The sequence below is a fragment of the Sus scrofa genome, chromosome 1 (genome assembly GCF_054392235.1).
Source record: "Sus scrofa isolate SSC_HxYL_T2T_F1_AM1 chromosome 1, Sscrofa_HxYL_maternal_Yorkshire_Landrace_v2.0, whole genome shotgun sequence".
Classification (NCBI taxonomy): domain Eukaryota; kingdom Metazoa; phylum Chordata; class Mammalia; order Artiodactyla; family Suidae; genus Sus; species Sus scrofa.
Genome location: NC_139383.1, coordinates 247,503,008 through 247,516,770, shown reverse-complemented (window position 1 = coordinate 247,516,770; position 13,763 = coordinate 247,503,008). Strand labels below are relative to the sequence as shown.

General features: G+C 50.5%; 2 protein-coding genes and 1 long non-coding RNA gene across 3 annotated transcripts in view; all 3 read right to left on the bottom strand.

Moving 5' to 3' along the window:
• The window catches only part of LOC100514147 (olfactory receptor 13C7), a 142,431-nt gene extending 140,019 nt beyond the window's left edge, over positions 1-2,412 (bottom strand). Inside the window, exon 1 of the long non-coding RNA XR_014823804.1 lies at positions 2,279-2,412. This is a non-coding gene — a long non-coding RNA (olfactory receptor 13C7). The remainder of the gene's footprint in view (positions 1-2,278) is intronic.
• On the bottom strand, positions 1,076-1,581 carry SPAAR (small regulatory polypeptide of amino acid response). The gene has a single exon (XM_084989625.1). It carries the CDS (start codon positions 1,443-1,445, stop codon positions 1,218-1,220), a length of 228 nt encoding a protein of 75 aa, XP_084845751.1. The 5' UTR covers positions 1,446-1,581; the 3' UTR covers positions 1,076-1,217.
• Positions 2,413-6,051: 3,639 nt separating the features above from the next.
• Positions 6,052-7,068, bottom strand: HRCT1 (histidine rich carboxyl terminus 1). The gene has a single exon (XM_021065921.2). The coding sequence runs from the start codon at positions 6,876-6,878 to the stop codon at positions 6,522-6,524; it is 357 nt and encodes a 118-aa protein (XP_020921580.1). The 5' UTR covers positions 6,879-7,068; the 3' UTR covers positions 6,052-6,521.
• Between the last annotated feature and the right edge of the window lie 6,695 nt (positions 7,069-13,763).

Here is a 13,763-nt window from a genome sequence, read left to right as displayed (position 1 = left end):
AAGAAAACAGATTTTCTATAAATAAAAACTGAACATCTCTTTATTTGTGATGCAAGCAAGAGCTTTGTTACAATCTGTCAGTGAAACATTTTAACTTACTCAAAATCACCTTTCAGTTGCCGATTTTTCTATCATTCCTGAGGGACCCAAGTCCCTCACAGTATCTTCTAAGTGATCTGTAAGAATTTAGTGATAAATTCTCATACCAAACATGTTGCAAAGTCTTCTTTCTGGCTTTCCTGTTAATAAAACATCTTGGGCTTTCTGTGACTCTTTCTCTTCTGTTTCCTTTTGTAGTTTCCCAACCCCGATTCTTAGGAGACCCATAAAAGGATAGGCATGTTCAATTATAAAATAAATCACCAGTTCCCAGGAAGCAGCCCTTTGGTTTCAGAATTTCACTGCTGATTTCAGGTAACGAGCAGGGCGCAGGTGTCGGGGTGAGCTCTGCAGGATGCACAAAAGCACAAGCAAGTAGCAAACTGGCTCAATTACGGGAACAGAGAAGACGTCATTGGTAAAACTGTCCACTTGAGGGCTCTGCTTCCTCTGGTGGCAACAGAATCAGTTTCACAGGTCACAGGCATCCAGGGATAAGCTGAGTTAACCAACACTCTTTTTTTTTTTTTTGTCTTTTTGTTTTTTCAGGGCCATATATGGCATGTGGAGGTTTCCAGTCTAGGGGTTAAATCAGAGCTGTAGCCACCGGCCTACACCACAGCCACAGCAACGCCAGATCTGAGCAGCCCCTGTGACCTACACCACAGCTCTCAGCAACGCCAGATCCTTGACCCACTGAGCAAGGCCAGGGATCGAACCCGCAACCTCATGGTTCCTAGTTGGATTCATTTCCACTGTGCCATGATGGGAACTCCCAACACTCTTCACAATAAAGTCCGGTGAGATTTCAGTTCACTGTGTAGATCAGAAGACCTGGTCCACCATGCCATCCAACACTCAGTCACTCACCCTCTGGACCTCTCCTAAGCCCCATCCTGTGGTTAGGATCCAGCTGAGCTCCTGGAGGTCAGAGCTGACTCCTACCTGGTCCTATCACCATGGATCTCCCAGGCTGCAGGACATGGGACAGGGTTTACTGGACACAGGCAGGGAAGGACGGGAAAGCCAGCGTTGGAGGAGTGGGTCACCAGAGAAGGCTTGCTGGGGCATAAACAAGTCTGACCACCAGCAGAGCAAAGGCCGAGAGCTGGCAGGTCTCACATGAAGGTCCAGAAGTCCCGGGCACCCGCCACTGGTTGGATATGGCAACCTGGCCCCGTGAAGAGAGAAGCCTCCTGGCGAAACGTGGCCACCGTGAAGCTGTGGCCTGGGCCCCTCTGAGGATCCCGGGCCCTCGAGTCACAGCTGAAGCAACAGAGGACGCAGGTGATGGCCACGGTGACCACAAACAGCACGGCCACCACTCCAATCACAGCCGTTTCCATGGCCCTGCGTGGCCGCTGACCCACTGAGCAACCTGGGACGAGTCTTGGAGCCTCAGCTCCCTGTCTGAAGCCGGGGCTCTCGGTGATGGCAGGTACCCTCGCTCCTCAGGCCACTCTCCCTGTGATCTTCTAAGAAGGTGCTGGTCTGAGGCCCTGACTGCTGCCTTGTCTGGGCTGTTGGGTGCCCCGCATGGCCCTACTCCAATCTCACTGGGTCTCTGTCACTGTTTCCTGAGCCTCAGGCCAGGCTTCTGAGAGCCATGGGCAACTCCACTGGCAGCTCTGGAAGAAGCGATGTCCTTTAAAGTGTGAGCTCAAGACTCCCTGGACTCGGAGGGGCTGGAAGAAGGCAGAAGGCTTTGCTCAGAGGGAGCCTCGCTAATCCAGCCCTCTGGTGACGCCTACAGATTTCAAGAGTTTGTGCGCTCAGACAAAGACCAAATACTCCCCCTCCTCCTGGGGATCTGGGATGAGCCCAGGCTCCTCCCCTGGAAGAACCTTTGGCCAGTCCTTGAATCGGCCAATCTGCCGCCTCCCAGAGCCCCCAGGCCCTGGGCTGGGGGCAGGGACGAAGATGGGGAGGAGGCAACACTAGCTCTGGCCAAGCGCTGCTGGGTCACCGTGAGTACCCGCTCCATTTGGCCTCCTTCTGGGGCTGTTTAGACAGGATGGGTCACTCTCCGGGCTGGGTGTCCGAGCCCTTCAGTAACTACTGTGGGCCCCTAAGTCCCGCAGTTCTGAGAGGCGTCCCCTGCCACCCGTGCCAGCCTCCCCCAGCCCTTCCTGCTGCCTGCTCGTGCCCACTGCTCACACACACTGCTGTGAACACTTACCCTGGGCTCCCTGTTGGCTGAACACAGTGCCATGGCCTCCTGACCTGGCAGCCACCCCCGGGGCCAGGCCACATCACGCTCATCCCTGGGTGCTGCAGCCTCGGTCCTGCCTGGGACGAGGCTCTGTGAGGTCTGAGTGTGGCTGAGAACACTTCCTGAACTCCTTCCTCCAATTGTGAGTGAGGGCCCAGGATCCGCAAAGCTGCCGGCCCCCTTGGTGACTGCACTTACCCCCACCCCCACCCCAGACACACCCCGGCCACTCCAGCCCTGCTCTTGCCAGGGTTCTGCTTCACCAAGTCAGGGTGACGCAGTGAGACAGGCCTCACTGGGCCACTGAGAAAGTCTGCCAGCCGGGGCTCCATCCTGACTGTCCCTTGGTCATGGTCCTTCCACAGCTGACACCTCCTGAAACCACTACCACTTCCAGAAAGGAGATGGGGCTGTTAGCCCCCCTTTACCCAAACTCGGAGAAAGGGAGTCAAGAAGAACAATAATTTCAGACACTTGACACAAGCAGGCATCATCTCAAATAATGGTTCTGGCGACGCTGTGAAGTGATACAGTCTCAATGTCACAGATAAAGATGCTGAGAGTCAGAGAGGTTAAATGACCTGACCATGGCCTATTGCTAGTTAGTAATGATAACTACTAACTAGTTATTGGTGATAACCAGAGCACCAAAGGGCCAGGAGGGACTGCCCTCCTTTCCCTACTAGTTCAGTGCTCTCTCCAGGCACCCCGGGTCCACAGAGCAATTGCCTCCTCCTGTAGTTTCACTGATCAGTGTGTGAAGGCCCAGAGAGGGTCAAGGGCTCGGCCAGAGCCACACAGCCCAGGTCCTTTTCAATTTCTCCAAGGCCCCAGTGAACTTTCTTTGGTACCAGTTTTAGGAAGCAGCGTACATACAGAATGGGAGAGTGACGATTTGGAGGAAATGATTTCCTGCCAAAGTCTCTTTCTTTCCTTTTCCAAGATGATGGGACAACTGGGGCTCTGGGTTCCTCCTCTGTGTGGGCAAAGGAGGAGCATGGAGCCAGCTGGGGCTGTGCCAGGAAGCCAGACACCTTGAATTATTTGTATTAACGGGTATGACCAGAAGCAGGGTGCAGGACATGCGCTGAGCCAATCTGTGGGGCCTGTAGTTTCACACTGAATTACCAAGATCAATTAGTCAGTTTGGGAGGCGAAGGGTACCAAGGGGACTGCTTGTCTTAAGGGTCTTTCAAGGTATCTTCTCTTTTGTGACTTTGGTAATCCTGTGACAGACAGTGCCTGCCCATGAGCCCCAGACACAGTGGAGCTCCCCAAGACATCTGTTGCTTAGGTACAAGGCACATCTTGGAGTTCCTTTCTTGACTCAGCAGTTAACGAACCCAACGAGGATCCACAAGGATGCGGATTCGATCCCTGGCCTCGCTCAGTGGGTTAAGGATCCAGGCATTGCCCTGAGCTGTGGTGTAGGTCCCAGACACGGCTTGGATCCCGCGTTGCTGTGGCTGTGGCGTCAGCTGGCAGCTGTAGCTCGGATTCGACCCCTAGCCTGGGAACTTCCATATACCGTGGGTGTGGTCCTAAAAAAGTAAAAAACAAACAAAAAAACCCACATATCTATCCTCCCAGCATCCATCCTTGTCCACTGATCACAAAAAAAGCAACAGCCTGTGCACTGCTCTCATAAACAGGGGTAAGGGTAATGGCAGGCATCCTGCAACAAAGAGGATGCGGGCTCTCTCAGAGGATGCTCAAGGCCGCACTTAGGAAAGGCAGACCACCCGAGATTGACATGAGGCTCTGCAGTGGGATGAAGGGGAGGGGAGGTCCAGGCCAGCGGTCTATAGACCTCCACACCCCTCTCAACACAGGGACTTGGGGCGGGAGCACAGACTCCCTCATCGAGGCCCCAGGGGCTCAAAGGCCTAATCCTTGCAGGGTCTTACCGTTCTACTTAGTGTCCCTCAAACCACAAATTGCTGGCCGTCATTACTCCAATCACATTTCCTTTTCCAGAGAGCAGTTGCTGTGTGGGCTGGTTTCCCACTGGGGGGTGCCCTGAAAGAGTTCTCAGATCTAGGAGGGCAGGAGCCCCTGAATCATGCCATAGATCTCAAGGAAAAGAGATACCATGGGGTCAGTGTGCCCATAGAAATAACAACCACAGTAAACTGGAAACCCAGAGGAGAAAGCAGCAAACGCTTCTTGGGCAAAGACACAGCAAGAGGAAGGTGCAGGGTGTTTTCTGGCCCAAAGGACTGAAGTGGTGTGACTAGGACAAAAGGAACAAGGCTGGGGGGCGGGGGGGGGGACTTGAAGGGCCAACCAAGAGGCAGAGACTTTGTCCCAAGGGCAATGAAGAGGCTATGATATAGAGAAGCTTTGCAAAGGGGCAGGGATGGAGGTGGGCAGGCTTGGAGGGGCTGTGGCAGGAATCCAGGCTGGGGATGAGCTAGGGGAGTCATGGGGGAGGGGGGAGGGGAGGTGATGAGGGAGGGGAGGGGATTTAAGGGGGGCGTCCAAGGGCACCGGAGACCCAGAGTCCACTTTCCCAAGCCTGAAATCTAGTCTGGCTCTGTCCGTGTGAGTTTGCCTCCCTCTCCCCCTCCTACCACCCCACCCCGCTCCCTCCCCAGCCCTCACAGAGAATCCACCGGAAAATAGAAAAGAAACAGGACATTCTGTTCCAGTGAGTCACCAGGCCCTGACTTTCTGGCCTGTTCTCCAGCCCCTCCCCACCTCGCCTGGCCCCCAGGCCTCTCCCCCTCCATGTCCCTCCCCAGCACACAGGATTTCCTTCCTCACTGAAGGCCTCAGAATGAGATTTCTGTCCTCCATGTGGAATTCCGCCCGTGTCCCAGGGCGTTTGGGAATGTGCCTCCAGGCTTTGGCAAGGAGTTTCTGTCATCTATCCATCCCGTTTTAGGGAAGAGGAAACTGAGACTCAGGAGCCAAGCACTCTCCCAAAGCCACCCAGCACCACCTGCTCCCTCCTAAACACCTGGCACCAGCCACATGCAGGCACCAGAGGGGCTGGAGACTCAAGGCCTGGATGAGAAACCCTGACCTTCTTACCATGGAAACTTTGTTTCTTTTGTTCATTTTTCATTTGGTGTTTCTTTTTTCTTTTTCTTTTTTTTTTTTTTTGTCTTTTTGCCTTTTTCTAGGGCTGCTCTGGCGGCACATGGAGGTTCCCAGGCTAGGGATCTGTAGCTTATGCCAGAGCCACAGCAACATGGGATCTTAGCCACATCTGCGACCTACACCACAGCTCACAGCAATGCCAGATCCTTAACCCACTGAGCGAGGCCAGGGATCGATCCCGAAACCTCACGGTTCCTAGTCGGATTCGTTAACCCCTGTGCCATGACGGGAACTCCTTACCAAGGAAACTTTGAATTCAGCACAGCCCACAGAGCGGGGCTTTCTGCATGTCCAGGGCACATTCTGCCTAGAGATGGGCTGGAAAGAGCCTGGGCAGCCTTGACCCTCCTCTCTCTGAGCCCCTGGACTGTCACACAGAAGCCCAGAGCCCCATGGGTACAGGGAGAGTCCGGTCTGGGCACGGCTGCCTACAAACCCTAACTCCTTTCTTGGAGCTCAGACCCACCTCTCACCTACTGTCCTGGAGCCCTGCAGAGCTGCTCCGTGTCCCCCAGGGCACAGCCGGCGCAGGCACTCACTTCCTGCCAGAGAGGAAGGTCCAGGCCAGAGCAGACACAGGCCTGGCGGCTCCCTCCCACTTGAGTTACAATAATAAAGGGCCTCTTGACAAAAGCTTCTTGGTGCTTTTTATTTTCTTGTATTAAGGCTGCACTGAATTGACCGTGCAGCCTTAGACTGCCTTCTGCAAATGAAAGGGTGGTGCCAGGGCCCCTTCCAGCTATTGCCCTGGACGGAGGCCCGGACATTCAGAGAGAGTAGGGTACACCTTCTGTGCATCTGCACACATAGCAGCTGGCACTCCTGGTGCCAGGTGGGAGTTGCAGTCACGAAGCGGTGTCCATCCTCGGAGACCACCTATCAGCCTATCAGCTCTCTGGCCTATCAGCCTCCGGTGTGAGCAGGGGCACCCCCGGTGGTGGTCCTAGGCTCTCTGCCTCCATCGTTGCCCACTGGGGTGTAGCATGCAAATGACACCCAAGCAGGACCTGGCTTTCACCATGGAGAGGTGCCCTTCTGCGCAGGAAAGCAGGAGTCCACTTGTCCTGGTGACGGTGAGGCAGGTGGCAGCTGCCATTCGCAGGCATCAGCGGCGGCCTCGGTGGGAGTGGGCATGGGCTTGGCGGTGGGCGTGGGAGTGGGCCTGGTGGTGGTGGTGGTGGTGGTGGTGGTGATGGTGGCGGTGGCCCGCCTGGGGCGCCTGGAATGCCCGGCCAGTGTGACGGAAATGATGCAAGCGTCCCAGGTGGCCTCGGCCTGCGGAGATCCAAGACTGGGCCCACCAGACTCGGTTTCTTCTTGCAGCAGGAGGGTTCTTCTCCACGTCACGCTCCTCCTGTCTGCGGTACAAACAGGTGGCCAGCAGCAGCAGCAGCAGCAGCACGGCCACAGCGGCGCCTGCGATCAAGCCCACGAGGGCCGTGCTCCCCAGGAGGCCCAGCATCTGGGAGCTGGCCAGTGGATAGGAGCCTGGTGGCTTCTCGCTGCTTCTTCCCCTTCAGCGGCTTCTGCTCCGTCCTCACAGTCCCTGGACTGTGTTTTCTCAGCTCCTGTGGGCTGGAGAGCAGCCAGGGAATGTGGGCGCAGCCTCTTTGGGCTGGAGCTGCTGGCCAAGGGGAGGCCAGGCAACTGTTAGCTCTGGGGAAGCCTGCAGCAAGGCTAGGTGGGGACAGAGGAGCTGAAAGGAGGGGCCATGGGGGGAGAGCCCTGGGGCTGGAGATAAGAAGTTTAGGGCCCCCAACTGTGCCGCCTGGCCGAGTGACTGGACCAGCCCCATACCCTCCCTGGGCCTCAGTTCCTGCTTCTCTCAGGGACAAAGGTTCCACACAGCAGTTAAGAACATGGGTTCTGGAACCACCTGCTCATTAGCCCTGTGACTGTGCACAGGTTTCCTAAGCTCACTGTGTCTCAGTTTCCTCATCTGTAAAATGGCTCAGAGGGGTATCCCTCCTCATAAGGTTTTCCGAGAATTCAAGGAGTCAAGATGTATAAAGCACTTAAACCAGTTCCTTTCTTTCTTTCTTTCTTTTTTTTTTTTTTTTTTTTTTTTGGTCTTATGTCTTTTTAGGGCCACTCTCATGGCATATGGAGATTTCCGGGCTAAGGGTTGAATTGGAGCTGTAGCCACCAGCCTATGCCACAGCCACAGCCACGCAGGATCCCAGCCACATCTGAGACCTACACTACAGCTCACGGCAACACCGTATCCTTAACCCACTGAGCGAGGCCAGGGATTGAACCCACATCCTCATGGATGCTAGTCGGATTCGTTAACAACTGAGCCATGATGCGAACTCCTTTTTCTCTTCTTCTTTTTTTTTTTTTTTTTTGTCTTTCTTAAACCAGTTGCTGACACACGTGTTTGCCACTGATACTATGACAGTGGACTTTAGATGACTTGGAAGACCCTGTCCGGCAGCCCACATAGGCCTCTGGGACAGAGTCTGTGTCAAGCAAACTGTCCCACTCCAGGAGCTCAGGTGGGCCCTGGTGACAGATTCTTATCAGCCAAGGAGGTGAAATAACTCTCTCTGGGTCCTGGGTCCTGCCAGGTCTGGGAGCCAAGAGAGTCTGGGTGTCAGCCCAGGGCTGCAGGAGGCAGCCAGGAGGCCGCTGAAGTCAGAAGGGCCAGGCCCCAGTCTCAGCCTCCAGGCTCACAGTCAACAAGCTAACTGGCCATAAATGGCAGGCTCCTTGCTCCATCCCATCCTCCCTGCCCAGCGGTCATAAGCTGCCCTTCCTGCCTGGGGGAGAATGTACAGAGTGGGCAGGACCTGAGCAGTAGACCTGAATCCTCTGTTCAGCTAGACAAGCTCTTCTGGTCCCACCCACGTGTTCAGGGATGGGCGCTCACTATCGCCCTGGGCAGCCTTTTCTGCTGTGGGCTTGTCGAGCTGTTCTCACGGCTCTTCCGAACATACTGCAGGGCCTCCCGGAGGCCCAGCTCTGCGTCTTGATCCTGGAGACCAGGGGTGCCTGAGGCATCCACGGGGAGCACCCAGCCCAGCCCTTCCTCTCGCTCTTCTCCCTGCTACCCAGAGGGATGTTTGCAGCAGCCTGTCTCTGTGTGACCTTGGACAAGCTCCCCCCCTGCAGCCTGTTCCTCCTCGAGGCAAGTGCCAGGGCAAGAGGGGACCTCTGGGGACCTTCCCTCTCTGACCTCAATCCAAGAAGCGCTCTCTCAGGGAGGCCTCAAACCCTGAGCGCAAACCTCCACTGGATGAAAAGGCCAAACATTCCCTTCAAACAAATTGGGCTCAGGGGGCAGTGAGTCTAATGAGCCCTGGGGCTTTCACCCCGGGGGGCCAGGCGTGGAGGAAGGAAGCCACTTGAACTTTTAATGATGCTCAAGTGAGAACTCCCTCCAGTGGCTTCCGGAGAGCCCCCGGGGAGCCCAACGGCCTCCCCTGAGGGCCTGTTAAGGAAGGAAGGCAAACAGAACTTTCTCCTCCTTCGGAGACCAGCCACGGGAGGGGGCAGGGCCCGGCCAGCTGCCTGCAGACTCCAGGCAACACAAAGGGCTTCTCGGAATCAGCCAGACCCAACCCTCACTGAGAGCTGGAGAAACTGAGTCCAGAGAAGGAAGGGGACTGGCCTAAGGTTCCCGGGCTTTGTGTGTTATCCTGATGGCACGATTCCTGGAGGGAGGGGAACTCCAGAGTGATAGTCTGAGATCAGCAGGGACTGTCCACAGAGATAACAGCAAAAGGATGTGACGATATGGGGGCGACGTGGGGGTGAGGGGGTAGGAGGAGCAAGGGCAGCGATTTGGGAGAACATGTATACACACACGTATTTTCCTAAGTGCACGGTCACTTCTCATCTGAAAAGATACAATCCAGAGGTGGCTGTCTGCTTCCCCTGGGCACTCAGCGGAAGGGGCTGACCACAGCCCTCCAGGACCTCCATTACAAGTGACCATGTCTCTCTAGAGGATGTGCGACTGTTTCCAGGTTCCCTGCCTGGAAAAGCTGTCCTGTGGTGGTGGTGGTGTGCTTCTCCCATAGGGTCGGGGCATCCACACACTCCACAAGCAGCCTTCCTGGCTGAGGGGTCAGCCTTTTAGAGTTCATATCATTTGCTTCACATACATACTTTCCAGGGTGCACAGACCTCTGCATATACTTGCATGCATGTTGATGTGCATTTGTAAACCAACAGGGCCCAGCAAGCAAACTCATGCACCAAGAAGTGTGTGTGTACACACTTCTGCACATATGCGCAAGTACAGAGAAGTTGCCTACAAGCTCACAAACTTGAGTATGTACTAGCTGCAAGTGGCTTTTTGTCCCTTGAAAGCAACCATTGTTTTCACTAATTGGTGGCACCACCTAGTGGTGACACTGTAAATAAATCTGTTTTGACCTGTCAAAAGTTGAGTTTCCTGACTTTTGCTTATAGACTGTAATTTAATTCATTCACTTAATTCCTCTCTGGTCCAAATTCTAGTCCAGAAACTCTAAAGAATTTCTACAAGATACAGTGCGGATTGAACCAGACCGATGGATTTATCAGCTAAGGAAGAGCATCCCTGGGAAGCAACGAAGGAGGCACTCCTTCAGAGTCATCTGTGATAGACAGCTGGACGAGGCATCAATGTGGGGTGGGCTCAGGCAGGAAAGAAGCTGAGTGACACTGGGAACTGCCAAGTGTCTGCTCACAGGCAGCTGGCCAAGACTCAGCCCATCTTTCTGTTTGCACAGAAAAGCAGGGACATTGGTCAGCAGGTTCCTAACCTGTGGACACATACCAGTTAGAGAGACATTCCTCCAGCTACTCTTGGGCTGCCTCTGTAAATACTGAAAAGAAGTTACCCAGCACAGCTTCAACATGAAGCACAGCATAGAGTCAACCTAGAAAACTAAACCATGAATAATCAGGCTTTTCTCTCTCTCTCTCTCTTTTTTTTTTTTTTTTTTTTTTTTTTTTTTTTTGTCTTTTTGCCATTTCTTGGACCACTCTCACGGCATATGGAGGTTCACAGGCTAGGGGTCTAATTGGAGATGTAGCCACTGGCCTACACCAGAGCCACAGCAACACGGGATCTGAGCCGTGTCTGTGACCTACACCACAGCTCACAGCAACACCGGATCCTTAACCCACTGAGCAAGGCCAGGGATCGAACCCGCAACCTCATGGTTCCTAGTCGGATTTGTTAACCACTGCACTGTGACGGGAACGCCAGGCTTTTTTATTTTCTATTTCATTTTCTCCACTGCCTAAAACCAATATGCTTGAAAACAATCTGCATAATCTTTTCTAGAACCACTTCAAATTCCAATCCCAAACAAACATAGGTCGAGGTAGGTCCCTCTGTAAAGTGAGCAAATAGAGAAAAATTACTAGATACTAGACATAGAAAAAAAAGGTATAAGGTATTGTATCCTTATTATCAGAGTTGTCAGAACCTTAAAAATGGAGACAGAGTAAAATGCCCAAATTTATATTCTAAATAATATTCAAAAGGTCAGTCCGTACATGAATTTGGGGAAACATGCAAAATAGGAAATTTACTTTCAGATTAAAAGCCACATCAAGAAAGACTGCTTTGGAGTTCCCGTCATGGCTCAGTGGTTAATGAACATGACTAGTATCCATGAGGATGTGGGTTTGATCCCTGGCCTCGCTCAGTGGGTTAAGGATCTGGCGTTGGCATGAGCTGTGGTGTAGGTTGCTGGCGTGGCTCAGATCTGGCGTTCCTGTGGCTGTGGTGTACGCCGGCAGCTATAGCTCCAACTCACCTCTAGCCTGGGAACCTTCATATGCCATGGGTGCGGCCCTAAATAGACAAAAAAAAAAAAAAAGACAGCGAGAGAGAGAGACAGAGAGAGAGAGAGAGAGAGAGAGAGAGAGAGAGAAAGACTGCTTTGAGAATCTTCCCCATACTCAGAAATAGAGTAAAAAAGAGAGAGATTAGAAATGCCCAGGAAATCAAATCCAGCTGACCTTTAAACAACATTGGTGTCAGGGAAGCTGACAAAAACACCTATAACTTTAGAGTTGGCCCTTCATATCTGGGGTTCTGCATTGATAAGTCAATCAATCTTACTACCCAAAGCAATCTATAGATTTAATGTGATCGATACCAAATTACTCATGACATTTTTCAAGAACTAGAACAAATAATCCAAAAATTTATATGGAACCATAAAAGACCCAGAATTGCCAAAGCAATCCTGAGGGGAAAAAATCATATCAGGAGACATAACTCTCCCAGACTTCAGGCAATATTACAAAGCTATAGTAATCAAGACAGTGTGGATCTGGTACAAAGAGAGACATACAGGTCAATGGAAGAGAAGAGAGGACCCAGAAATAAATCCAGACACCTATGGTCAATTAGTCTTTGACAAAGGAGGCAGGAATATGAAATGTAAAAAAGACAGTCTCTTCAGCACATGGTGCTGGCAAAACTGGACAGCTGCATGTAAATCAGTGAAATTACACACCCTCACACCCTGCACAAAAATAAACTCAAAATGGCTTAAAGACTTAAACATAAGACATGATACCATAAAAGTCCTAGAAAAGAACACAGGAAAAACATTCTCTGACATCAAGTATATAAATGTTTTCTTAGGTCAGTTTCCCAAGGCAATAGAAATAAAAACAAAAATAAACCAATGGGACCTAATCAAACTTAGAAGCTTTTGCACAGCAAAGGAAACCATTAAAAAAAAACAAAAAGACAACCTACGGAATGGGAGAAAATAGTTGCAAACTATGCAAACGATAAGGGCTTAGTCTCCAAAATGTACAAACAACTAATACAACTCATCATCAACAACAACAAAAACCAAACAACTCATACCACTCAACAACAACAACAACAAAAAAAACCCAATCAGAAAATGGGCAGAAGACCTAAATAGACATTTCTCCAAAGAAGACATATGGATGGCACATGAAAAGAAGCTCAACACCACTAATTATTAGAGAAATGCAAATCAAAACACCAGTCAGAATGGCTGTCATTAATAAGTCTACAAATAACAAATGCTGGAGAGGATGTGGAGAAAAGGGAACCCTCCTGCACTGTTGGCAAGAAGGTAAATTGGTACAACCACTATGGAAAACAGCATGGAGGTTTTTCAGAAAACTAAATATAGAACTACAATATGATCCAACAATCCCACTCCTAGGCATATATCTGGACAAAACAACAATTCAGAAAAATACGTGTACCCCTATGTTCATAGCAGCGCTATTCACAATAGCCAAGACATGGAAGCAACCTAAATGGCCCTCCACAGATAAATGGTTTAAGAAGATGTGATACATATATTTGGCGGAATACTACTCACCCATAAAAAAGAATGAAATAATGCCATTTGTAGCAACATGGATGCAACTAGATTCTCATACTAAGAGAAGTCAGAATGAGAAAGATAAACACATTATGATATTCCTTATATGTGGAATCTAAAATATGGCACAAATGAACTTATCTACAAAAGAGAAACAGACTTAAAAGACACGGAGAAAAGATTTGTGGTTGCCAAGGGGGAGAGGGGAAGGAGTGGGATGGACTAGGGCTTTGGGGTTAGTAGATGCTGACTACTACATTTAGAATGAATGGATGGGCAATGAGGTTCTACTGTATAGCACAGGGAACTGTATCCAGTCTCTTGGGATACACTAAGATGGAATATAAGAAAGGGAATGTGTATGTATAGTATATATACCCAGTTTTATATCCTGGGTGTATGTGTATATATATATGACTGTGTCACTTTGCTATACAGCAGAAATTGTCACAACATTGTAAATCAACTACACAATTTTTTTAAAATCTTTTAAAAATTTTTAAATAAAAATTTTTAAAAAATAAAGAAAATTTCCTACCTGAAGAATTGTCTTTAGATCAAAGGTTGCACTGAGTACTAGGCAAATTATTTTAAAAGGCCATATAGGCCAGATCATCTAGGCGAATTTGGGTGAAATTTTAATAGTAAAAGTGATATATGAAAAAAATATACAAAGGAAAGCAAAATGGTAGACCACTATGGAAACAGTTTGGCAGTTTCTTGCAAAACTGAACATACTCTATATACCACATGAGCCAGCAATCACACTCCTTGGTATTTACCCAAAGGTAAAACACAAGTCCAGACAAACACCTGAACGTGGATGTTTGTAGCAGCTTTATTCATAATTGCCAAAATTTGAAAGCAACCAAGACGTCCTTCAGTAGGTGAATGGATAAATAAACTAAGATACATCCAGACAGTGGAATATCATTCAGCACTAAAAAGAAATGAGCTATCAGGTCATGAAAAGACATGGTGGACTCTTAAAAGTGTATTACTAAGTGAAAGAAGACAATCTG